Raw genomic sequence first — 27,729 nt, 5'->3', positions numbered from 1 at the left:
AAAATTCCAAAGTTAATCATATTTCAAGCCATGCGCAATAAGGTTATTTCAACACTAGTACAGTTAAAGGCAATAATAAATCTCGAGTACCAGTAAACAATAATGTGAATTAGATCAAAACGAAAACAGCAGGTACGTAAGAACATTTTAGCCCTCCTTTTTTATGTATTATGTGTTCATTTAACATAATGAAATTCGATCGGGAAAATGTCCGGTAGTGTTATTAATCTTTATCTGTATATTTTTTCCCCGACCATTGTTGTGTGTGCAATTGTTGCTCAATTTTGAAATTGTATTGCCCCATATATTCTTTTTTAATAAACGCTTGATCAGTTTATGTTGCTTAGTCTACTTTTTACGTGGACTATTGTGTGACGTTTAATTTGTCGTTTTCCTTTGACTTATGACTTATGATTATCCCGTTGGTACCTTCTGAGTTTCTTTTAAAATATTCATGACAACATCTATCGTAAATAATCAGTATTTGTAGGCAGTAAAATGGAATTAAAAAACAAATATTGTTTTATTTTATATGTGTAAATAATTGTACTTCTTCGATCAATGACTTAAAAAGTTCATGTTCAAAAGAATGATATTAAATTTTTCGTAAAAATGTAATAGATATCCAACATAGAATCAATTTGAACTTTAAATGTATGAACAGATACGTCATTATCAAACAGTGTATACATGAGCAATTAAGCGGTAAGGGGAATACAATAATCATTTGAAATACGTCATTTAAATAACCAAGTATGATAAAAAAAACAAAAAAAAAACACATATTTAGAAGAGTGATCATGTACAATTCATGTGACAATTTCATATCCACACTTTCAAATCCTAAACGTTGATTGTCTAATGTTTCATTACGGTTTCGTTGGGTAAATCGTTAATGTATGCTTATTTTGGTCGATATTCGATTATATTAACTTAATATCCACATAATCTCAATAAATGTAACTTGAAAAAAAAAACAATAGGCATAAGAAAGTATAATAAAAATACTTGTTTGTGTAAATATTTCCACGTTGTCAACTTTGTTAATTTTGGTTTTTCTCATATTTTACAAAACAAAAAGCATATTATTTCATTTTCTATGTTATAAATGATTAAAAAAATAAATATCGAAGGATTTCAAAAAGAAAACAAATGATATAAGATGTACATTTTTTATTTATTAAATCATTAAAGTGTACCCTGATCTATTTTCGTGACATTGTTGTTAATGACCAGATTGTTCACAAATTGGAAAAAAATATTTCTCGATTTTTTTTTATTGTAAGAACACAATTGTTTTCACAGAGCTTAGTTTGATCATAATGTTATTTATATTCATTGATATTTTCCACTTGTATTATATGCTTTGGAAATGAGACTTCAACGAAACTGAAAAGTCATAAGAATATATCCTTAAAAATTTTCTACAATCTGGAAATCAATGTAACAATGTGTAAATAGTTCAAATTTAATGATATTCAAATCAATATGATCAAATCATATTTCTCTCTTGGTGTATGTTTGGTCCTTTAAATCTTTTCAATGAGTTAAAAATAAATTCAATGAACACTTCAACACAAAAGGAAATTGAACCGGTTTTCATTATTTACAACTTAATGCTTCATGTAATTTGGTAGACAAACTTCGTTTTATACAAGTAATTGTGATGTGGAAAAAAACAAACAAAACATAACCAAATTATTATCTTTGTCTTATCAAAATTCTAAGTAAAAACTCGGACATGGCAACACTTATTTACAAATGACTTGGAACTTAATCATGTTAATTCTGCTGTAATAGACAATCCTACCATTTACTCGCACCAGCCAAGTAGTCAGAACTCAATGGTGTGTCTTTGATATTATTATTTTTTTAAATTAACTAAACCATTTGAACACTCAACTGTTATGTTCATAGAACAGATATACATAACCAAATCTGAATTCTAGTAAATTCTCTTTTTGTTTTACTTCTTATACAACTTTAAAATGAAATTCGAAAAAATAAAAAATAAATAAAACGGATTATTCACTGTGTCGGATTGTGACAATATACGTGACAAAATGATAATACAAATCAACATACATTATTTTGTGATTCGAAATCATCTCGCATATCGATATCAAAAAAAGAAAAACGACAAATAGATGACGAAAGGTACATAAATCGCTACATTAACATACCAAACCAAAATAAGCGCATGACAAGCTCCTCGCTAAAATTTACGTTTTATCTCATGTGATCTGGAAAGGTAGGCAGATCCTGCATCTCAGACATATATTCATATATTGATAATTAATAAGTGTAAAAGAACCTTAACCGAGTCTATTAAAAATCCTCTAACACTGAAATTATCTAGCTGTTTGTAATTATTCTATGACATGTTTCAACATGGATATTTGTGGAACTTCTCTAATTTTAAAGTTTACCAAATGAAACCAAATGTTTTTGAACTATCAAATGCCATAACGTTACTGCTAATAAGTTCATCAATATTGTCACTGTATTTGAATACCAAGAATCAAAATTATTTTTAGTAACGCTAGTCATGCACACTTAAATTAAAACAACTTTGTTTTACTCCCTTACTGTTGATACATGTCTTGAGATACAATCTAACCCTACGTGTACTGTAGATTATTGTACTAGGATGATATAAATGATACATTGATAGCTCAACTGGCCCTTTGAGGGCAATGCGAGCGTATGCAATCACTTGTTTTTTGTCGTCGTACGTCGCCGTCTGATGACTGTTTCAAGAATCTTTTCCTCTGAAACTACCAGGCCGAATTCCTTCAAACTTTAACTGAATGTTCCTTAGTATAAAAAGTTTATAGATATAGCAAGATGTGGTGTGAGTGCCAATGAGACAACTCTCCATCCAAATAACAATTTAAAAAAAGTAAACCATTATAGGTCAATGTACGGCCTTCAACACGGAGCCTTGGCTCACACCGAACAACAAGCTATAACGGGCCCCAAAATTACTAGTGTTTAAACTGTATTCACAATTTTGATCTATCAACATACATGGCCGCCATTCATACCAATAGAACAAAGAGGCCAAATGCAGTTTTTGGCTTTTATCTCAAAAACTACAGCAGTTAGAGCAAAAACGTTAGTCACACTATGAACACATTGGTACCAATCAAAGAGTAAGAACTTCTATATTGACTTGAATACCTGAGTTTAAGTCACGAATTGTCTTATTCAGACTTCGGTTTCAGTGTGGTGCATTGAGACGTTTTTGGCGATTTCGTCTTTTTCGTATGATCATAGTGCTTTCTTTAAATTACGAATATGAATGAAAACAGACAATATTTTATCCGTGTGTTTCAATACATATAGAGAAGACTTGATATTTTGACAGCACACAATCTAAATGCAAAAGAACTTGAACAAAACAATCAGCATGATTTATGTCGAACTCTCCAAGTAAGGAGTTGCAAGCATTATTTTAAGTACAAATTTCCTAATTTTTTGTACAAAAAAACGTATAAAATCAATCAGTCCCGAAGCATGTGGAATATAGATAATCAGCAACATTGCAACGTGTGCTTTGCATTAGCATTATTGCGTTCATGACATATAGTGCTGTTATGGAATAAATCTCATCAAGGATGACCAAATGGAAAAACAAATTATCCTTTTCATTTAAGACTACACAAAAAATATATGATATGCTAACACATAGTTAAAATTAAATACAAGTAACACATATTGACAAGGTAGACATCACCCATTGATACTGTTTTAAACCTATCTGGAAAAAAGCAGAATAATTTACAGTATCATATATCTTTATCACTGCAAATTATATGAAATAGGTAATGAGGTAAAACTTTCAAAGAAACAACAATCAATTCAACCAGTGTCATAAAGAGTTTTTTCTTACAGACAAACCAAACTTTATCTAAACATAAGTGATGGTGTAGTTTGGAGATGCTAATGATGACAAAAAATGGTTTATACATAGAAGAGGATGGGGTATGATTGCCAATGAGACAACTCTTAATTCAAGTCTATTTTCAAAACAGTTCGCAGCAGTGCCGTTTTCTTTCAACTATGAAGAATATCAATATTGTTTTTAAATCAAGTGAACATCATTTGTGACTTGTTCACCACACTACTAGACAATAATTTAAACTACAATATCGAGCTAGCATTTCGATGTTCTGTCATAGTATGTTTGTCAATATAAATATACACTTATTACTTTCTCGAATTATAAAACATTATGTACTTTATTTTACCTCAACAGAAATTAGCAAGATGGTTTTACTGTCATCTTTAGAGTTATTTATTTTGGGTAAGTAAAAAAAATAATTAATTCTTTCTTACGTCTTACACACGTGAAAATTGTCATTGCTAATCGATAGGATTTTCAAATAATTGGGCCCCGAATTTACTAAAGGGACACTTACTGTCGATATGTGTATTTTATGCATTACAATTGGTATCGTTAAAATGTACTTTTCGTCAAGCGCCTGTATCGCTATACGATTTCTTAAAACATGTGGTAACGTTTCACAAAAGCTTTGAAGCCATGGCAGTTAAATGAATTTAAAGTGTAAGCAAAATTATCTGTATTTCAAAGATAACCATGAATCCAATAAATCTAACCAGATACACATATTGAAATCGTGTAAATCAAATAGATAAAGTTAAATCAAGATTGCTTCAAGACCCTTGAATTGAAAACTGTTTCTGTTATACATTATAAATATACGAGTAACCAATACTGTAATTTTCTTCATAAAGTGGTGATTTCTTTAAAAAAAAAAGATTTCTATCGCAGGTTTCGTCCAACGTTTTGCTGTTGTTTGTTTTCAATGCTATTCATTTTTGTCTATTATTTTTCCCTTTCAACTTTTTTAACTCAAACGCTTCTAATGAGTTTTGAATATACGAAATTCTCGTATGAGTATTTATCATGATATCTTGTTTGGTTTTATCATAGGGATACATTTTTACAGCAACGATAAAACAGGAAGTCAAGCTAGATTAAAGATTCAATAAATTGTACCAAGAAGAACGCGTGATAATATACTTACATTGCATTTGTAGTTTTAATTCAGAGACTTGGTTCAACACTATAATGATATTTACGGAAATGTTATGTAGTAGAAGCATTTTTTTCCCCATCTAAAATGCATACCTTTTCTACTACTATTTAAACAATATTACTTTTGATTTTTATTAAAATGTGCATTATACTCATTTTCTTCTTGCGAATTGTATGCTTTAAATTGCTACAAATATGTCGATGTTACAACCTAATGAAGAAATCTGGAAATAACAAAGTCAACTCAATTTTGAATATATATCACATAGTGCTATATGTTTTGTGTCGATGTCTACGCCTGGAAAAAATTTGTTGCACAGTTTTGAAAAAAATAAATCTAACTGATATATGAAATAACACATTGATAAAGCACAGAACAACTTTTCAAGGCTACATGTACCTTACATGATTGCTGAAAAGATTATAAGGATGGACTAAAATGTCACAAATACATGCAATTCAAGTCATTCCTAGTTTAGACAAAAGGTACTCAATGATGTTTTATTGACAAAATCATACAGGAACTTAATGTGTATTTGCACTGCCCCATATTAACACATTTGTAGGAGGTACACATTTTGAATATGCATTTGATTGAAACAGACAATAAAGGCAAATAAGAACTAACATTTTGTCGAATATTTCTTTTAAGGTGTTGTATAATGTCTGTGACAATATCACATAATTGTTACAGTGATTTTCGAGTTAACAATAATTAACTGAGTACAAATGATTAAAAGTTGATAAAAAAGTCTTATTAGACATTCGTATTAAAGATACTAATTTTATCAATCTTTTTTCAGTGTTTGGATCATTTCTAGAATTGTACAGCTGTTCATGTTCCTGTAACGAACCTTTCGGTTGTCTACAAATTCACAAAAGGGACGAAAAGACACTTTTGAGCTGTAGAACATCTTCCCTTGACAGTTCGGTAGAATTTGTAGATCCAAGTGGTAAGTTCTATAGATATTACCCTGCATCTTTTTTCGGTGACAGAATAAGCAAGACAAGATGTTTAACGTCACAACTTTCACGTTGATACTAGCAATTTTGGAAAATGGAAATGCGTTCATGGATCAAACCATATATACGACACATCTTCAGTGGATTCCAATAACTTTCTACGTTTTAAATCAGATTCAGGTATATTTTTTCTTTTAGAAACAAGCAAATAAAACAATATAGTTTTTACATTTTTATTTATATAGATATCTCCATACTATAAATGCTTGCTTAATCACACCATCAAACAAAAGCAAATTATGTCGACGATTTGCCACTTTGAAAAGTTTTTTTTTTTACACGGCCACTCAATCAGTTATATGGAAATACAGTAATTTAGAAATGTTGAAAAATAATTAATCTAACTTAAGATAGGTAAGTACTTAGACTTAGAATTAAACCTATTTAATTGATAACAAAATTTCTCAATCGATATTAAGCTAAATATTGCCTGTAAACATATATATTTCCGGAGGTTTTCAGTTCATTGGCAGTGACATATATTTGACTCTTGACTGTAAACATTCAGATATTCACATTGTTGTTCTATTATTGTTTCTTTTATTTGTTAAAAGACCAAATTATTTAGCAGAGTGTGTTGTTAATTCTTACTTTTTAGTCTTTTACGAAAACGAGTGATGACCTGCATATGCTTCCCTGTGTATCGATTTCTCTCTGATATATTCATGCGCATTGCCCATAAATGGAACGCTAGTGCTCCACAAACGAAAAAAAAACAATTATTATTTTTTTTTACAAAAAACAACTAAATATGTTTGAATTATGAATTATAAGGATTAAACACATTTTTTTTTCAAAATGTGTTTAATCCTATAATATATCTCAAACACTGCTATTTAAATAAAATAAGTAGTGAGGTATGATTTATAAAGAGACAATTATTTACCATTGTCATGTAGATAATGAAGAATGTTCTTTAAATATAAGAAGAGGTGGTATCAGTGCCAATGAGACAACTCTTCATCCAAGTCACACATTGTAAAATAAAATTATTATAGGTCAAAGTACGGTCTTCAACACGGAGCTTTTGTTTGGCAAGTCTGTTTTCAAAAAATTGCCAGCACATGCAGCAGTTACATTTTTGTTTAACTATGAAAAAAATCAATATTGCTTTGTGTGTTTAGCAACTAATACAACACTAATCTGCGATACTGTTCAGAAATATTATTAGTAACATAGTGTGCTAGTGACCTATTACGGTATATATGGGTTCAGTAAATTTGATATGGAATTTACTGACCCCATATATACTGTATTAGGTCACTAGCACACTATTTAACGAATTTATCTTACCGACTATCTTAACATGTTGTATTTAGACTAGTAACCTATCAAAATGAGTGTTAAAAATTCTTTAGAGGTTTTAGATAAAATACATGCTTTTGATGGTCCTTTTAATTCTGATGACAGCTTTGATTTTTCTACTCTCTACACTACACTTCCAAAAAAAAAGTTTTCATATTTGATAGAATGGTTTTTTGAAAAATCTTATTGCAAATCTATTTGCTGTAACTCGTTTAAAGCCTTTTTCTGTAACGAAAAAGGAAAGTATGCTAGATACATTTACTGGAAATGTGAAGATATGATTGTGCTTAAATTGTCTTCTAGATAAGATATATGTACGTTTCGGCGATAAAGTGTATCGAAAAGTAGTAGGTATTCATATATGCACTAACTGTGCCCCGTTAATAGCAGATTTATTCCTTATTGCTATAAATCTCAGTTTATGACCAAACTCAGTAAAGACACGTCATTGTTACATTTGGTTGACACTTTTAACAATACCTACCGTTATCTGGATGATATTTTTTTCGTTTAATAATCCAGAGTTCTCTAAACATACTACCTTTATCTAAAAGAACTTAGTTTAACTAATTCTAACCTAAACAGTAGTAGTAGTCTTTTTCTAGATTTAAACATTTCAATTTCTAAAGGGAAACTCCATACTAAAATTTACGACAAAAGAGACGATTTCATTCCCTATTGTTAATTTTCCTTTTTTAGACGGTGCACATTTTGGTCGTTTATGTAAATACAAAGAATTCGATGCAAAGTTAAATTAGATAGGTCACACTCGAGGGAAAAATAGCCATATCCTGTGTTTATGTACATGTGAAGTGAATTTATGTGTGCATAAATGTCTGACATGTATTTACTAATTCCGAAAGAAAATAGGTTGAAGGAACATTTCAAAAATGAGAAACAACTTCTTTGAAGAAAGCTTACTGTTATTGGTTTCAAGGTCGATATATTAGAAGCGTTTTTTTTCGAAATACAGGAAATATTTAAGCCCCGATTTACCAAAAGAAAAAAACTTACTATCAGTACTATACATCCACATGTTATAGCCGCTATCTAGTCTTTCTTTGCCTATGTGTGACATTATTGGAATATGCTCTACAACACAGCGGATATCGAGAATTTATCACTTTAATTTCTCTTCCAGAGCCGTTTATTTCGTTTCTATCTTTGCTTGTCGGGATTGGTGTTGATTAATCTTTAGTTTAGATTATTAAGTCTTTCCACTTTTCTGTGGAAAGACTTATTGTTTTCGTTCTGATTATTATTATTATTATTATTATTTTTTTTTTTTTCCGCCAACTTTTGTTCTTGCGATAAATGTTTGTTTCGCAATATGTCGCTTAGATATTTCTCATATTGTATCGTATAGTTTATGCGCTTTTAAATTTCACCCTGCTAAACCGAACCATTTTCTTTGTAAGAGTTATCTCCCTATTCACTGTTTATCATCAAAGCGTATCTCCTTCGTAACAAAAAAAGATAGCGACAAAATTCTTTTTACAAATTGTTCGTTACATCCTCAGTAATTTTTGGCGTATTTGGATCGAAGCGATTCGATGAAATTTTATAGGAGTTATCTACCTTTACAAAATAAATTTGTCGGTATGTTTATTTAACTCATTAACAGATAACCATATAACCCTGGGATGTTTTTATTTGAGTCCCCTAGGTCCTAACTTAGAAAATGAGGTCAAGGTCAAGTTCTCAATTGTGACTTTTGCTTGTTTTTGCATTTTCTCACTCACTTTGAGAGATACATATAAAAGAACAAGTGCAAAATGTTTGTTTAATTGTAATGAAGATATGCTACATTTAGTCTTATACAATTAGATGGCATCTTATAGGAGTTGTCGCCCCTGAAATGTCTTGATATGAGGTTATTTGATTATAACTTCAAGTAAGTTCATTATAAAGACATTTGACCTGATACAAAAGGTTAAGTGACAAATGACCTTGAAAATGGCTACCGGAAGTGACCTTGAGAAAACCGGAAGTAGCTTATTTTGCAATTTTTTCACATAAAAGTACTCAGAATTCATATATTTTTTCATATAGATACATGAACAAATTACTGAAGACTAACAATGACTTTCAACAAACCGGAAGTGGCCAATTATCTCCCATTCTACATACAAAAGTATATAGAAACTATATATTTTTGCAATCAGTGTGAAAGAAGCTATCATATGAGACCAGATGTGACATTCATTTCACCGGAAGTAGCATATTATCTCCCTTATATCACTCAAAAAGATAATAAAACCATTATTTATCGCAACAGTATGAAGAAACTACCTTCTTATCCAAATTTCTGTGGTGTGGAAAGACTTTCAATTGTTCTCTGAACAATTGGTTTTTAATTGTTATTGAATTAGTAGTTTTAACATTTCAGTTAAGTATGCAATTTTTTTTTAAATTGGCCCACTTCTACGATCTATATTTTTGTTCATTGCCACCTAGGAACTTCCTCCCTTATTCTAACCCTTTAATTATTACAGCCGTTGGCTGGGTCAATTTTCCCACAACTGTACGAGAATAAGAAAAAAAGTTGAGGCGATCACCACTGATACTTTTTTTGTGCAAAAAAAGTATATGAATATAAATCAAGAGTGTGTATAAAATCTAACCATTTATCCGTGATTCACGCTTTCGTGAGATATACTAAAAAGAAGATACGGTATGATTGCCAATGAGACAACTCTTGACAAGTGACCAAATGGCACAGAAATTAAAAGGCCCCGAAATGACAAATGTTAAACAATTTAAACGAGAAAACTAACGGCCTAATTGATAAGCCAAATCATGAACACAAAAAAAAAATGTAACAAAGCAACAAACGACAACAACTTAATTACTGATAATGTAAATCGGAGCTTAAACGTTTCCCGTATTAAAAAAAAACACACTACTAATACATGTAATATATCGATTTTGATAGCAATAACAGTTAGCTTATTTCAAAGAAGATGTTAATCATTTTTGAAATGTATCTTTGGTATCTTTCCCTCGGTTATCTTTCGCCCCCCTCCTGACTTAGGACAGACTCTGTGGAATAAATTAAAACTTCAATTTAAAACTTAAGTTTGGTATAAACAGTCACCTAGAGGCTTCAAAGTTCCCTTGTTGCTCACCTTGTTCTATGTGCAAATCAAACAAAGGACACTCTCCAACATTGTAGACAAGCATATAATTCATGACAAAAATATGTTTCGTTGATCTTGTATTGCTAATCATTTAGCCTGTTTAGTTTCTCTCTATCTTCATTAGTTTTTGCTAGAAACGAAAAAAAGGGGGAACAAATGCTTATTCAAGGGCAAACACTCCTATAAAAAGTGACGGTCTACTAAACTATGTTGGCAAAATTTGACCTGTTAGTAGATTTTTACTCCCGGATTTTCTTTTGTGATTTGAAGTGTATTTGTATATTTATTTTTTATAACGTTCTACTATAGTTTTCAATTAGTAGGTAAAATGAGAAAAACAAGAAGATAACATTTGTCATTAAAGGGCAATAACTCTTATAAGAATTCATCTGACAGTTTAGGCATGTATTGACAACTGGTAGAGCTCAACAATCTTGAACATGTTTTAACTGTTTACCATTATGATGATTGAGGGTAAGTTTGGTTAACTTTGGCCAAGTAGTTTCAGAGAAGAAGATATTTGTAAAGTTAACGACGGACGAAAACAGACAACGACGGACGACGGACGCCAAGAGATGAGAAAGGCTCTTTGGGTCAGGTGAGTTAACTAGAGGCTCTAAAGAGCCTGTGTCGCTCACCTTGGTCTATGTGAATATTAAAGGAAGCAGATGGATTCATGACAAAATTGTGTTTTGGTGATGGTAATGTGTTTGTACATCTTACTTTACTGAACATTATTGCTGCTTAAAATTGTCTCTATCTATAATGAACTTGGCCCATTAGTTTCAGTGGAAATGTTAGTAAACATTTACAAATTTTATGAAAATTATTAAAAATTGACTATAAAGCACTTTGCTGAACATTATTGTTGTTTACAGTTTATCTCTATCTATAATAATATTCAAGATAATGACCAAAAACAGCAAAATTTCCTTTAAACTAACAATTCAGGGTCAGCAACCCAACAACGGGTTGTCCGATTCATCTAAAAATTTCAGAGCAGATAAATATTGACCTGTTAAACAATTTTACCCCATGTCAGATTTGCTCTAAATGCTTTGGGTTTTGAGTTATAAGCCAAAAACTGCATTTTACCCCATGTTCTATTTTTAGCCATGTCGGCCATCTTGGTTGGATGGCCGGGTCACCGGACACATTTTTTCAAACTACTAACCCAAAAGATGATTGTGGCCAAGTTTGGATTAATTTGGCCAAGTAGTTTCAGAGGAGAAGATTTTTGTAAAAGATTACTAAGATTTACGAAAAATGGTTAAAAATTGACTATAAAGGGCAATAAATCCTAAAGGGGTCAACTGACCATTTCAGTCATGTTGACTTATTTGTAAATCTTACTTTGGTGAACATTATTGCTGTTTATAGTTTATCTCTATCTATAATAATATTCAAGATAATAACCAAAAAGAGCAAAATTTCCTTAAAATTACTAATTCAGGGCCAGCAACCCAACAACGGGTTGTCCGATTCATCTGGAAATTTCAGGGCAGATAGATCTTGAACTGATAAACAATTTTACCCCTGTCAGATTTGCTCTAAATGCTTTGGGTTTTGAGTTATAAGCCAAAAACTGCATTTTACCCCATGTTCTATTTTTAGCCATGGCGGCCGGCCCGGTCACCGGACACATTTTTCAAACTACTAATCTAAAAGATGATTGTGGCCAAGTTTGGATTAATTTGGCCCAGTAGTTTCAGAGGAGAAGATTTTTGTAAAATATTACTAAGATTTACGAAAAATGGTTAAAAATTGACTATAAAGGGCAATAACTCCTAAAGGGGTCAACTGACCATTTCAGTAATTTGACTTATTTGTAAATCTTACTTTGCTGAACATTATTGCTGTTTACTGTTTATCTCTATCTATAATAATATTCAAGATAATAACCAAAAACAGCAAAATTTTCTTAAAATTACTAATTCAGGGGCAGCAACCCAACAACGGGTTATCGGATTCATCTGAAAATTTCAGGGCAGATAGATCTTCACCTATTTACCAATTCTACCCCATGTCAGATTTGCTCTAAATGCTTTGGTTTTTGAGTTATAAGCCAAAAACTGCATTTTACCCCTATGTTCTATTTTTAGCCATGGCGGCCATCTTTGATGGTTGGCCGGGTCACCGGACACATTTTTTAAACTAGATACCCCAATGATGATTGTGGCCAAGTTTGGTTTAATTTGGCCCAGTAGTTTCAGAGGAGAAGATTTTTGTAAAAGTTAACGACGACGACGGACGACGGACGACGGACGACGGACGCCGGACGACGGACGCCAAGTGATGAGAAAAGCTCACTTGGCCTTTTAGGCCAGGTGAGCTAAAAATCATTAACTTAAAATTTGGATCAAGTGTCCCGCCACGACGATACGAGAAACAATTAAAAACAGCAAGTTAACACTATTTCTCCTGTGAATATTTCATTTAATTAAAATTATAACAGCAAACATTTTGAAAGTATTTCATTGGCATTACTTTACTCGTTAGCATGTAGACTATGTATACGTTTCAACGTCAATGCGCCATGATTGATAGGTAGGATAAATTAATATAATACAAGATGTCGTAATATTCATACACCATTTTACAAAAAAATCATTTGACTAGCAATTAGTTATTCCTCAAAAATTTGCCTAATCAATATTTTTACTCGGTGAAAAAGATAAATTGACATGATCACAAACTTTCCAACACTGCGCCAAACTTTCAACGTAAATGAACCATGACTAAGCGGCTATGTACAAATAGTAATGAATAAAAACTCTGTCACATTAAATGATTCGCATAAAGTTATTTCAAAAGCGAAAGCGTATTTTTTGTCCGCAATTATGTGCAAAATATCGTCTGGATAACAAAATCAAACAAACTATATTAAGGTAGAAGAAGAATACAAAATAATGTTAATTGAAAAAGAATATGAAAAAGTTTAATCAACACTTTGTTTTGTAGACCAATCTAAAGCTAGAAGAATAAACTAGTCTTTAATTCTAAATGTTCAATGTTGAAAGGTCAATATAATTAAATCGCGTGACAGGTTATTAATAAACGCCAGTATATAGGAATGGCTAGTGTATTTTGGTTTTGTTTGAACGTTTCTTTCTATTCTTGTTTATTGACATATTGGAGATTATCGTTGATAATTTGTTCCTTCATACTTTCAGTGTTTTATAATATATCAAAATTATGTTATATTTCAGATGCTACTTCAATCTCTCTTGACTTCGTTGGACAAGCTTTAAAAATTGGTAATGGATTTGTTTTCCAATTCACATGCAAGCTGTTTCAAATTCCAATAGATAAGAGTCTTATGTTTTTAGTGAATGATAGAACTGTTGATATACTACGTTTTGAAAAGATGGACTGTTATAACATTAAAGGAAAATGCATTCAAAGCAGCTGTTCCTGTTCGTTATCTAACAAAACGTTCCAATGGTTTCACACCATATATGCTCCTATGGAAAATTGGATTTTTGAAGTACAAGCGAGATACACTAATACATCGACTGGAAAAATTGTCCAACTTTCCTGGTCTAGAACATTTCAAACCCTAGGTATGCATAATTTTTCTACTGATCTATACAGACTAATCAGTAAGCATAGAAGTTGTTGGTAACATCAATATATGGGTCCTTCCTTACCTTACTTTAGATCGGTTTCTAGAGCTCTGATCATGGATTATAATCGTTGAATCAAAATATTAATTTATTGTTGCTATTTTGTAGAATTAATACACTATGCATGCAGTTGCATTTTTTCAATTCGATGCGACAGAACTACATCCAATGAGGCATGCATACATAAAACAGGACCTGATCAAAACACTATGCTTATGTTCATTTATGATAATACTACACAAGTGGTTAAGTACATAATGATGAAAATGAAAACGAAAAATTTAATATTCAATAAAATATCCCTTTCCTTATCTCTTTCAAGCAATTTTTGTTTTCGAAAGCAATATTTTCAGGGAAATAATGCTAACAACCATTCAGGAAATTACAACCATATAAGAGAAATATTAATTTCTGAGAAAAAAAACCAATGCAAATCTGCATATTTTTTTTAACTCATATGCAAGTGATCTACCAAATTTTTGAAAACATATTGATTTGACAATCTAAATGTAAATTTGACGGGACGATACATATATGGTGTAAATGTGCAATTGGTACAAAAATGGTATATATTATGCTGTGTAAAGGCATTTTAAAAGGTCCTTCAAAGCAAATATGTGAAAAAAAATGTACACTTAAATGGTCCTGATATATAGCTGTATATCACCAAACAAATACTACTTCCTCAAAGTCCTTTATGCGAAAAATCTAGTAGAAGGTAAATGTCAGAAATCATACTAGGTTTATTGCAAATCACCACTGCCCGCAGTGGCAGATGTTGACTTTGTATGTCAATTAAAAATAAATATAAATAAAGGCAACAGTAGTATACCGCTGTTCGAAATTCATAAATCGATTGAGGAAAAAGATCCGGGTTTCAAACTAAAACTGAGGGAAACATATCAAATACAAGGGGAAAACAAAAACACATCAGAAACACAACACTAAAATGCAACTAACACATAAACGAATTATAATATAACAATGATTATTTCGTTTCTTTTACGCTTCAAATTCGGATGATATCTCATGACAATGATGTGTTTGAGGTAGGTGCTATTTCAAATTAGGTTCTGTTGCATTTGTCGTACATTTATGGAATTTAGAAAGTAGATATGGCGGCCAACTCCTGAGTTACGACCTGCCAATTGTGCATTTGATTGTAATTAAGGTAGCCATTACATAAACAAATATTGATTTAAAATCGCGAATATTTGGCTAAAAATTATTATAAGGTTTAAACACATTTTTTAAGAGGTTATTGATGTGTAAACCGGAAATCTTACTTGTAAACTTAACATAAAAGTCCGAAAGACTTTTACTCAGTTTGTGAGGTTATCGCCTTGGTTTAAATTTACACATCAATTACCTCTCGACAAAATTCCTCTGCTTCCTGGTCAAACCTCATTTGCCATTAAGAAAGCTGCTATAACTAATATTGACAAAATTTCCTTTAAAAAAAATATAAACTAAACTGCCTATCGTTATCAAGTATAAAGTTTTAATAACATACCATCGTTTTGAAAATAATTTTTTTTAAACTCAGAGTAATGTTATATAATTGATATGGATAATCAATTTACAAGTCCTATGATATCTTCTATTTAAGTGTCTTTTGCAGGAACGTATGCTGCCTTTTTGTGTTATGGACAATCAATATAAATGTTCTACTATTCCTGATTACTACGTGTTGCATCAAAATTTTGTCAGAGCTTTGACGTAAAGTATTAAGTATAAAGAAAAACAACATGTGTTGTGTATTTCATATTATTTACCCAACGAAGTCACTAACTTTATCATACAAATAAAAGTTATAAAGGCTTTCAATATTTACTTGCGGATTAGACATCACATATTAATCAAAGAAGGGCAGAGACAGTTCTGTTTTATTTATTTTATTTTTTGTATATTTTTACAAAAATATAAAAATAAACTTGGCACAACTTTTTGGAATTTTGGATCCTCAATGCTCTTCAACTTTGTACATGTTTAGCTTTATCAATATTTCGATTTGATCGTCACTGATGAGTCTTATGTAGACGAAACGCGCGTCTGGCGTACTAAATTATAATCCTGGTACTTTTGATAACTAATTAGATATAATAACAATGTCTTAATTGTATATAATTTACAATTTCTTGATACCAGTCATATATAATAAATTTTCAAGTTCAAAGAATATCCACTAAATAATTTCAAAATGCACAGTTTGATAACATTATGATACACATCAACATATATTGTCTTCGAATATTGTGTTCCACCAGTATCGATTAGATCCTACAGATGCTGCAAGGCCAGATTAGTTCTTGAAATCCTAATTGATTGATTAATGCAATTAACCTATCAATTCTTAGCTTTTGTGGCTTTTTAAAATTGATTATATTATTTCGTTATGAACAATTTCTAATACAGTATAGTTTATTTTATTTTTAGTATGTTAGTGTCTTTGTAGAATTTGGAACTCTGAAATTTCGAACAGAAACCATTCGCCCCGACACAAAAGAAACTGAATGGCAAGGCTATACGAGAGCGACCATTAATATGCCTAACATGGGTTATCAAAAAGGTATGGCAATCATTCATTATATACATATCTTAATATTGTACTGGAGTAATTGATTAGGAATTTACCGTTTGAATTTTCCTCGGAGTTCAGTATTTTTTTGATATTTCTTTTTGATAACATTAAAAATAATGTAACTATTAATTGGTCTGGGGTCCGTTTTGCTTGTTTTCTTTTTAAAGTGCAATGTATGTCGATTTCTTTACCATGCTTCGTATACGTTCTGCTAAATTGTTGTTGTTTTCTGCAATGACCTTGAATACTCTTTTGTGTACCTTGATGTTAAATAAAGATTTATAAGATTTTTTTTTTTAAATATTTTGTTTTAAGTCACGGGTTAAAAGTAAAATGACAAAAAATACTGAACTCCGAGGAACATTCAAAACGGAAAGTCCCTAATCAAATGGCAAAATCAAATGATAAAATACATTAAACGAATGGACAACAACTGTCATATTCCTGACTTGGTACTATATAAATCGACCTTATGCAAGTGTACGTATACATGTACATGCAAATATGATTTTAATTGATTTTGGAACGATCAATTACAAAAAGGATATTTTCTATCTGTTTTAAAGGTCCGTATATCAACTCAATTTATAAAAATTTACAGACTTGACATAGAGTTTTTTTTATAATTTTCAATTCGAAATATATCAAAAGTATTGGTATTCATATTATCTTTAAAGGCAAATTATTTTGGAAAATATTTAGAATTTAGAATTCTATAAATTTCCTGAAAACTCAGTCAATTTACAAAATGCCTAAATTTAAAACAATGCCCTTAACACCAATGAACACATTAATTCAAAAATATCCACCGATCGCTTGTTTTGAGTTTTGAAATCAACTTGCTGGGAACATCTTTCCCCAGATAATTGTACATACAAGAATATTATAATGAAATAAAAAAAAAAAAGCTATGACTGTGGATACTTATTGCGTTATAACATAGATAACACAATCGTGGTTGTATGAGACACGATACACATTATTGGTTCTATGTATTGATCGATGGGGTCACGAAAGGATTATTTTTGTTTTGTCATACATATGCTGACCTACGGGTAAAATTTTAAAACAACAGAATAGCTGACTGTTATCATAATAAAAATGCAATAGTCTGTATTACAAACAATAAATGAATTAATGAAGTTTATATTAAAAAGAACAGAAAGAAAAGGTCCTAATGACTGAACGGATGGAGGAGTCACAATATAGTATTTTTGCAAATATTATTTTGAAAACTTTGGAAAAAGATCACATGTATATGATATTATTTATTTAATTTCTTTTTAGTGTCCGAAATCATTTATTCAACATTTGAACTGTTACATTGGTTGATTTTGGTCATCCTGATTATTTTGCTGTTTTCCTGTTTTTTTGCTTCCGGTAAGAGAGAATACAAAATCGGTTTCATGAAGTAAAGTTATTTAATTTATAGTTTGAAAAGTGTTCCATAAAACTTTCAATGCAACAATGCTACGTTGTGATTTATATGCATTTGTTTCTAGATTAAATGCCATTCGAATTACTCTCTCCATGCCAAAAGCAGCTTCACATCCTTTCACAAAATTGACACTATTATAACCAATATGCATTACCACAAGATCAAACAAGTCACTTATTTTTACAATGGGCATTTCCCCGAGGGTATCACCAGTCCAGTAGTCAGCACTTTTGTGCTGACATGAATTATCATTGATATGGTTATTTTTATCAATTAACTGTTTACAAAATTTTGAATTTTTGAAATACTAAGGCTTTTCTACCTCAGGCATAGATTATCTTACATGTAGCTGTATTTGGCAAAAATTTTAAGAATGTTGGTTCTCAATGCTCTTCAACTTCGTACTTTATTTTGCCTATCTAACTTTTTTTTATTCGAGCGTCAACTTAAGTGTTAAAGTCACGTGATGACTGATATAGTTGGATATGAGATCAAAGGGATTGTTTGTTTTTTTTTAAATGTTTTTATGGTGTAACAACACAAATATTCTGTTTATCTGAGCTCTTGCATTGCAAGTTATTACACATTTTTGGTACCCTGATGAATGACAGGCTGGAACAGAGAGGCATGCTTGAAATTTTGATTTTACCTTTCACCTTTTGTGATTTGTATTAGTCATATTTACAATAAATAGGAGTTAATGTGTTTCAAGTGTAATGTTTTATTTGATTCAATGTACATAGATTATCTTAGCTGTATTTGGCAAAACTTTTAGTAATTTTGGTTCTCAATGCTCTTCAACTTCGTACTTTATTTGGCCTATCAACTTTTTTTGATTCGAGCGTCACTGATGAGTCTTTTGTAGACGAAACGAAACGCGCGTCTGGCGTATACTGTTGATTCAGTTATTTTTAGGAAAATTTACTCCTTGTTTCTATGATGAGTTTATATACAAAGTGTATCTTTATGTCGTTGTCTGTTTTTGTTCAAACGAAGCCATTGAGACAAACCGAGTTAGTCGAGTATTTTCCTTTATCATAGACGATCATGCTATGTTTGTCAATAACCTAATCGTAGAAACAAAGATTGAAATTGTGTTCGCTAGATGCAGGTTCCGTTTCGTCTACAAAACTACATCAGCGACGCTTGAAATTGTTTTTAAAAGAGGATGATGTTAAAGAGATTTGAAGACCAATAATTCTGAGAGGTTTTGGCAAATACAGCTAGGCAATATTTTCCAGAGCTAAATCACTCTTTATATTCGGGATTGCAAAGTTTTGGAAACCTTTAGGAATGTGGGGTCCTGTAGCTATTTAAGGTCGTAATTGATTTTGCCATTTCACTTTATTTTATTCAAGCGTTTACACTTCGTTTTTATTTAGATGCCTTTAAATGTCAACTTTAATCCTTTTGACTATTACTGTGTTCTTTTAGTGAGAGCTGATAATATACAACAACTCGAATGCAGAAAAAAACTGTTATTATTATTCAATTGTATAGAATTTTCACCGGAAATCCAGGATAGCTAAACTTTAAAAAGAAAGTTTGAAGAAACCTTTTTAAACATATATTTTAGAAAAATATTAGTTTTTGTCTGTTTGCCAAAAACCACCTATCTACTCCTATTACACAATACGTTAACACGGGGAAAAATTACACGAACCCATAATACGAATGCAATAAGTGAAGCTAAAACAATAACAATTTTAAAGGACAAAATAATGTTTTTTTTTGTTTTTTTACTGGGTTTTTTTTTGTACCGATTTGGCCTTATGATTTAAGGTTTTGTTGTAATGTATGGTGTACCGCTGTTGTATGTTGGCAGCCCTGACTGAAATCATATTCTAAGTGTTGGAAGGACCAACATTGTCGTTGAAAGCAATCTAAATCAATTCAAGGTCAATGATTCTGTACACGAGACGCTCGTTTCGTTTTCTAAAAACTGAATGGCCACACCAACTAGGAAGTAAGATAACAATAAGGACCAAAAAGTCCTAACAGTTTTCAAACACATATAAGGTAGTATATTCCTGAAGTGATCCTATGTTTTTTGAAAATATCAATATTATTTTATGTCAACATGCTTACTACTGTGTTGGTGATATCTGCTGACTACTGTGTTCTTAATATCTTCTTATGTGGCATTGACATTAACTCAATTGTTTTAAAAAGAGATAATACCTGTTTTGCTCATAATCGATCTAAAACTACCATTATGTTTTATCAGGGATAGACTTTCCCCAAGAAAATTACGACGAGATACCAGATACAGACGAGATTACAGGTACAATTGAAATTATCTTGTTGCATTTTGTTTTACTTAAGGTAAATTTAAGAATGTTTTGTCCGTTATTGTCCTGATTATCCTAATTAACTAACGTCGAATGGATATGTATATGGTGCGAAAACCCGCTTGCAGTAAAAGAGAATACATAAATAAAGTCGTTTTGATGTTGAATGTATTTTAATTTGCTTTCCATGGTAGAATATAAAGATATAAAGTGTGATTGGTCGAAGTTCTTAATATATAAAAAAAATAGACACGCAAAATCCTTCTGCGGCAAGCGAAAGGTCTGGTCATAGAAAATGTTAAAAATACATTCACAAAATTTAATTTAGCTTAACCTATGTTCTTAATCTTCAAAAGAAATAGACAAGTAACATCTTCCGCCTTAAGCTACGAGAAAGCAAAAGATTTGTCGTGCAGCCGTCTGCAATCGCGGATAAATGCCATTTTACCATCGCATATTTATCATAAATGTGCATGTGCTTTATCACAATGAATTAATTTTTTCCATGTTGATACATTGCAACTATCTTCTTTTTCTAAATTTGGACACTGTGCTTGTGTTATTGTTTAAAATGTAATTGTGTTTAATAATCTTTTTTCTTCCGGTTACAGCGAGTTAACCATGTTAAAATGACAAACAGAACAATTGCGTACTAGCAACGGTGATTATGTTCTCATATAAAATTGCCGTGACTAACAAGACGGATGCTTCTGTTTGAAAAATATTGCAAACTCTTCTTGATAATATACGAAAATAACTTGTTTTGTCCAAAAAATTTCGTGCCGATTTTTTATTTATACTTCATTCTTGTTTAATGTTACTGATTTGGATTATAAAGTATGTGACTGTCAGTATCATTATTGTCTGTTTTTATTTCAAAAAGTCTGTATTAATTAAATGTTAGGTTTAGCTTCCGGTTAATAATATAATTTTATTTCATTTAACGTTAGGACTTTTTGTTTCACGCATAGTATTTGTAAGATATCTCATACTGATCTACGGCCTCAAACAGGCTACATTTTGCTTGATAGTTTCAGGACAGAAATCCGTTCAAAAAAGTTGAAAATCGACATATTAAACATGTATTCTTTTTTATATTAAAATTTGATATGATGTGTATTAAAAAAGATAAGTAAACAAACAAAAGATTTACACAAAGTTAAACAATATATAGATATACTAGATATAAACATATACATAATGTTAATTATTATACAAGCTAACCTAATTTCTATTTATTTATTTATTTGACTTATTTGAAAAGTCTTTACAATTTCCTTCTATATTTTTAGGTCAGACACCATATAAGCATCCGCAAAGGGTTCTTCAAGGAAAGAAAAGGTAAGATTTACGTAATTTTCTTTCTTTTGTTTTAAATTATCTTATTCATTATCCTAGTACAAAAACATTACAATTGCCAACAGTATTTTTTCAACGCCGTAAAATCCATATGTTACATATAACTACAAATATCTTTAACTTGCAATTGTTGTAGCTGCAGTCACGTCTTCTTTTATTCAATTATCACACTTACTTCTCCCGAGTAACCAGACATATACAATATTATAAAGACACTGTTTGACATTCAAAAAGAGTTTAGGTTAACACAAGCGTTGAATTGAGGGTTCATTATGGTTTTGATTTTGCTTTAAGTTCTTAATTCAGTTGTATATTGAGCATTGTCAATCTGAGTTTTTGCCTACAACCGAAATGAATTGTATTGTTTCCCTAGATAGTGTGTACACGTATTAAAGTATGAGAAACATGACGAGTTTCAATAATGCAATAGGTTCTTCAGACCATGAGGAGTTTCAGAGTTAATTAAAAATGTTGAATGATTGACAGTTTGCTTTTGCTCACTGTTGTTTTCTAATAATTATGAAAAGAAAGAAGCGAAAGACAATAAAAACTGAATTGTCGATGTAATTTCATTAATCAATACTTCTTCGTGAAAAGTAATTAATTAGGGGGCTCATTTGTTAAATCAAAATTGCTTGTTTCTGAATCTTTGATATTTATTTCATATGTATCATTCGTAATTTTCCTCTTATAGTTGATGTTTTCCCCTCGGTTTTAGTTTGTAACACAGATTTGCTTTCTCTCAATCGATTTATGACTTTCGAACAGCGGTATACTACTGTTGCCTTCATGTATCATATTGTTTTGTGATTATTTATCTGACTTAATATTGTTTAAATGAAAAGTAATGTTTTTTATTGTGATGTAAGTGAGCGAACCTTTTTGATATCAATAGTCTTGTTCTAAAGTTTTATAAGTAATTAGAATATTGTGCATCTTGAACTTTAAAATGCTGCTACAAACAAGCAAATATTTAGATTTAATAACGACCTATGCGGATTTTTGCTATTGTTGTATTGTTTTTTTATGTTTTCATATTTACGAAATAATTGGACGGTTTAATTCCGAATCAAGTTAGGACTTGATCATATACTTCTAACATTGACTTAGTGTGTATTCGCAAGAAGACAATAACAATCAAAACCAAGGAGTAAAAAAAGACTCATAAAACCAGAGGACATTTACATCAACAATTATAAATAATAAATTAGACACAACACGAACTCCACTAAAAACCGGGAGTGAAATCAGGTGATCCGGAAGAGTGATGCATGCACAACCAGAGACGCATATGAAATCAACGATCCTACTTTCGCTCCTTTGTGATGTAGGCTATTCCTTTAGTTTTTACATTCAATGTTTGTTCTGATTGGATAAATATTATTTAATATCGATAAACTTTTATAACCTCAAATTAATCGGTTTCATGAAATATTAGCAATTAATTTATAATTTTAATGGAGTTTTAAATTCTTATACAACAATGATTTGTTGAGAAATCCATGCACTGGTTTCTAGATTGAATATTATCTCTCGCGCGTCTGGCGTATAAAATTTTAATCCTGAAGCCTTTGATAACTATATTCTAAAGTGATACTATTATAAACAAAATACATTATCACAAGAGCAAACACGCCACTAATGTTTAAATGGACATACACAGTTTGTCACTCTATGGTGGTAATTTGTGGTTTAACCGAAGCCAATGAGACATACCGATTAAGTCGAGTACTGTCTTTTGTCGTAGACATTCATGTTACTTTTGTCAACAAACTCAACATAGATACAAATATTAAAATTGTTTAATGCGCTTATCGTCTACAAAAGACTCATCAGTGACGCTTGAAAAAATTCGGAGACAACCAGAAAAATACGAAGTTGAAGAACATTGAGGTCTAATTCTGAAAATACAGCTCGATTAAAAAGTTTCAGATGTATAAAAAAAATATATTTTGGGATAACAAAGTTTTTTTAAACTTTTATAAATTTTGGGTCCTGAATTCTATTCCAAGTCGTAACTGATTTAACCTTTTGCCGTTTTTTTTTGTTTTTTTTTTTTGTTTTTTTGTTTGTTTTTTTTTTTATTTAAATCCCTTTCAAAGTCAACTTAGATCTTTCTGACTTTTCTTTTAGTTGGAGATGATAACTGCAACTACATGAATATAGACAAACCTTTTTATCAATATTTAATTGTTTTTATTTTCACCGGAGATACAGGTAAATCAAACTTTAAATAGAACGTTTTAAATAAACTCCTTGCACATGATCATTATAAAAATATAATTTGTAGTCTGTTTGACATGAAGCACCTATCCAATCTTATAACAAAATTGCACAACATGCACTCATAATTCGGATGCAATTGGTTTAGCAAAAAGGATAACATTTTTTTTTTATAAAACCAGATATTTTTTTATTTTTTTTTTACCGATTGGGCCCTATATCTTTTTTCGTACCACTGTTGTATGTTAGCAGTCATAATGAAATAATACTGTTAATGATCCGAATTGACGTTGGAAGCACATTAAGCAATCGAAATCAAATGAAGGGCAACGACTCTCAATGACTCTGAACACGAGACGCTCGTTTCGTCTTCAAAAGACTTAAATGGCCATATCAACTTGGAGGTAAAATAGTAGTGAGGACCAAAAATGTCTAACGGTTTGCGAACTACAGTCAAGGTAATTTATTCCTGGAGTTATCATAACATATGTTTTGTGAACAATTTGAATGTTTGTAAACAGATAATTAGAAAGATGACCATATAAATAATACTGTGCTGGTTATATCTTTTGTGAAGCATTGACATCAACCCATGGCCAATGTTTTTAATATGAGCATTTACCTTTAATTTTGTAACATAATTCATTTAAAAATGACATTGTATTTTAACAGAGCAGTACCAACCCGTAGAAAATTACGATAAGACAAAGGATTCAGACGAAGAGGTATATTTATCTTCCAACATTTCTGTTTAAATCTTATACGTAAGGTAAACTTAAGAATGTAAAGACAACACAAAAAAACTTGTTAGCTTAGTTGTTACTTAATTGAAACTTGATCTTTTAAAACCGGAAAATCTTAATTTTGAAGATTATCTATATATAACATGCTTAACAAAACAACTTGATATTTGCAAACTTACGATTAAACAGGAAGTAGCTGATTATTTCTTCTCCTGAATAGAAATATTCCATTACATATATATCCTGACTTATCACACCTAGTCCGCTTACGTTTTTTATGGAATAAAAAAAACATCCTTAATTTTCCAAGATCTTACCCGAGTCACCTTTTCAAAGGCCAAAAGCAACAAAGACTTGCCGATGAGAGTTGATTTATAATTTAAACCAGGCTCTTCGTCAGTGGGTTCCTGCAAGGGGTGTGGAAACAAATGATGTCATACTTGAAAGTAAAACCTGAATACGCAGACCAGTCACTCCACTGGTACCGAATACATCATATTTTGCAATGTTTATTTTAAAGCTTTACATGCTGTGCATCTTCTTCAATGAAAAAGAGAGGCGGAAAATAGCAAAAGGACATTTACGGAATGTTTGGTCCTCAATGCTCTTCAACTTCGTACTTTATTTGGCTTTTTTTAACCTTTTTTTATTCGAGCTGATGAGTCTTCCAATCGGTCGACATTTCGAATCCATTGGCCACACTAAGGAAGGTCTTAATAGACTGACTAATACCATCATAGACAACAACACTGCTTGGTCTAGGGAAGACAGACTAACTTCGGAGAAAATGTATTTAAGAAAATTAAAAATACCCAGATGGTATCAATAAAAAGGCGTTGTTTTAATCGCACAGTGCTTTCATTAGGGTTGTATTTATACGCAGTCTCTGTTGTTATTCCTATACTTTCGTCAACTATGAAATTCTACAAAAATACCAGTTTTTATCACACGGTGCTATTTTTTGGGAAGTATAAAAATGAAGCCACGGAGTTACTACTTACACATTGTTCCAAGAGAGGCCAATGATACCAACGGAACATTCAAACTCATAAGTCGAAAATAAACCGACAACGCCATGGTTAAAAAAGAAAACAAAACAAAGAGTCAAAGAGGAGTTAGCAAAATGCAACACAGAAAACTAAAGACTGAGCAAACTTGGGGTGATCATAGGTACTCTGCAATTGAATGCAAATTCTGCTCCACATGTGGCCTCCGTGATGTTGCTCATGTTAGCACAAAGCCGCTTATATGTCTAATTCGGTAGGTCACATGCAAGTGAAGGGGCGGGGTTGTAGTTACGACATTAAGAACATATCCGCTATCATCGGTGAAACGGATATGCCTTAACGATGAACTAACCGTGATGGCGTCCGTACAATTAACGAAGGGATGGTTTCAACTTCACAACTTGGAACTCTTGGTTAAATAGTTCCCTTGTGGGCAGCAACCTTTTATTAAGGAAATTATGACGGAAAATAAAAGCCCTGAAATATTGTACTTAGATCTACGGTTCCGCGGCTAAAAGAAGAGGAGACAAAATTTACTGTTGAAACCTGAAAGCATACTGGTTTGGTTACGAAAATTCACTGATTTTTTTTCTTTTTAATTGCAGGTATTATCATCTTGGTTGCATGAGGCAAATGCAAAATAACAAAAAATACTGGTATATAAAAAAAACACTTGGACGAAATGAAATACATTAAAAGTGTAATAGTTGTGTATATAATGCAAAGGTATTGTCATATGTGATATTGATGTATTGGCCATAAATCAGTAAATTACTGATTAATTTTTAAGTCTGTGAAAACATGGATTGTATAAAGGTTTGAATTTGGCTTCGAAATATTTTTTTCATTTTTTTTTTTTTTTAAGTTTTTTTTTTTTTTATAGTGTGTTTAGACCCGATTCTAACTGGTTTTCATCGTGCTCAAAGAACTGTTACTACAATTTTGGGTAAACACATTTCACCAAATTAGGCCGTCGTTATCTCGTTTGCATCGTTTTAAGCCTTTCATTGTTTACTTATACGTTTTTTTATTGTTTTTTTCGGACCTTTAAAGATTGATATAATAGAATAAATAAATTATTCTATATTATGTATTGTTTTTTCTGTATACTCAAACAGCTTTTCGCATACAACTTCATTTGAACATGGACAATGGAGTATATTGTAACAGGCAATCTGAGGAATACAGAATAGTTTTTTGTCTCCGGAAACATTTAGTAATTAAAATTCCCCAAATCAGTTCATCAAAAATAACCGGTTCCCAGGGAATTACTCTTATATAAAAAAGAGATGTTGCTGTTAATTTTATGAAACGTGCAGTTTGCCATGTGTTCAAATTATAATGACTTTCTGAATAATAACCACTACTACATTGGGAAAAATGTAGCTTATTGCAATGCAAATTATATAGCACGACATGTAAGTTATGCAAAATATATTGATATATCTATAAAGGTGTAGCAATTTATAAATAAGATTTCTTTAAAATTATGCATTAGTCTTTATTCAAATAGATTGGATTTTAAATATTAACTTGATAATGCTACAATTAGTTGAAATAGGAAATGAGCAGTTTTAAACTACCTGACGGAAAAGATATACCTCAGTTTTACTAAAACCAAATACGTCAAATTAACAGTTTGGTGCTACAATGGAAAAATGTCTTTAGCAGAGCATATGAAATACCACCGATATACCAAATTGATCCAAATGCATAAACATATATTATATTATAAACTTCGGGATTCTATAGATAAACGAACAATAGGCAACTTATTTTTTTTTCATTTTGTTGATAAAAATTGTAATTTCAAATCTCATCCGTTCAAACGGGAGTCACCTCAATATATCATGTTATTAACCATTTTGTGTATATGCCTTTCACATGTTTTGTTTGTTAAATTAATAAACTAGAAATTAAAATCGTTA

General features: G+C 31.0%; 1 protein-coding gene across 1 annotated transcript; it reads left to right on the top strand.

Moving 5' to 3' along the window:
• The first annotated feature begins 39 nt into the window (after positions 1–39).
• LOC139502786 (uncharacterized) lies at positions 40–27,729 on the top strand. The gene is made up of 10 exons (XM_071292369.1): positions 40–132; positions 4,262–4,309; positions 5,869–6,018; positions 13,743–14,096; positions 16,615–16,728; positions 18,028–18,120; positions 20,406–20,462; positions 21,762–21,810; positions 24,724–24,776; positions 26,407–27,729. The coding sequence occupies exons 2-9, from the start codon at positions 4,273–4,275 to the stop codon at positions 24,752–24,754; spliced, it is 885 nt and encodes a 294-aa protein (XP_071148470.1). The 5' UTR covers positions 40–132; positions 4,262–4,272; the 3' UTR covers positions 24,755–24,776; positions 26,407–27,729.

Source organism: Mytilus edulis, chromosome 14 (genome assembly GCF_963676685.1).
Source record: "Mytilus edulis chromosome 14, xbMytEdul2.2, whole genome shotgun sequence".
NCBI classification, from domain to species: domain Eukaryota; kingdom Metazoa; phylum Mollusca; class Bivalvia; order Mytilida; family Mytilidae; genus Mytilus; species Mytilus edulis.
Note: the sequence above shows the minus strand (reverse complement) of the source record. Positions and strands in the feature narration are given on the sequence as shown.

Excerpts from the sequence above, each read along its gene's own strand:
- LOC139502786 (XM_071292369.1), top strand. The coding sequence starts at position 4,273 with ATGGTTTTACTGTCATCTTTAGAGTTATTTATTTTGG. Across the intron at positions 6,019-13,742 it reads AGAATTTGTAGATCCAAGTG|ATGCTACTTCAATCTCTCTT; the intron begins GTAAGTTCTATA and ends GTTATATTTCAG. Across the intron at positions 14,097-16,614 it reads TAGAACATTTCAAACCCTAG|AATTTGGAACTCTGAAATTT; the intron begins GTATGCATAATT and ends GTGTCTTTGTAG.